The 701-nt window shown below is 40.1% G+C and overlaps 1 protein-coding gene across 1 annotated transcript in view; it reads right to left on the minus strand.

Moving 5' to 3' along the window:
* Window positions 1-430, minus strand: part of CUNH6orf201 (chromosome unknown C6orf201 homolog) — a 140,884-nt gene extending 140,454 nt beyond the window's left edge. Inside the window, exon 1 of the mRNA XM_007935386.1 lies at window positions 238-430. Within this exon, the coding sequence (XP_007933577.1) occupies window positions 238-430 (193 nt within the window). The remainder of the gene's footprint in view (window positions 1-237) is intronic.
* Between the last annotated feature and the right edge of the window lie 271 nt (window positions 431-701).

Here is a 701-nt window from a genome sequence, read left to right on the forward strand (position 1 = left end):
AAAAAAAAAAAAAAAAAAGAAGTGATGGTTAAGTCAGTGCATGAGTAAATTCCATCATGAGCCCTCAAAGCATGGACCTGTACAGTGTAATCAGTATTGGACAAGTCGGGATTCTCAAGGACTGACACACCTCAGTGGAATCAAGTTGTTATCCATGCTAAAAAGGAGGGGCCATTTGTACCAAAATAAAATGTATGCTTCCTAAAAAGAGTTCACTTCTCCCCTATACCTGCATACATTTTCTTTTGTCCTCTTCACTTTTGTAGGAGTACAGCATCTCCATCAGATGATTTGGGAGCAGCTTGTGGAGGTTAGATAGAGTCTTAAAGGTGTGATGCAGAACTTCAGGATCACCATAATGTTTCACCTTCTGATTTCTGTCAAGGGGTGGAAATTTCCTTTTAATTTGAGTATTGCTAGCTGTTTCCATGATGACCCAATGAGTTACAGAGAGAAATAGAGAATTTGAAGAGTAGTCACTTGCTATTGGTTTTCTTTGAGCTTTCCTCCATCTCTAAGAAGGCATCATTGAACCTCTTTTCTGATCTCTCTTGCTGAGCATTCTGAGGGTCACAATGGCCAAGATGTTAGCCTAGAACCCTGAGCATCAACTGAGAAAGCCAGTCTATCAAAAACATCCTGCCAGGTCTTATAGCAATTTCAGATAGAAACTCTAGTTCTCTGTCTGGACAGGGAGAATT

Source organism: Orycteropus afer, unplaced genomic scaffold (assembly GCF_000298275.1).
Source record: "Orycteropus afer afer isolate SDZICR_OR568_19922 unplaced genomic scaffold, OryAfe1.0 scaffold00027, whole genome shotgun sequence".
NCBI lineage: Eukaryota > Metazoa > Chordata > Mammalia > Tubulidentata > Orycteropodidae > Orycteropus > Orycteropus afer.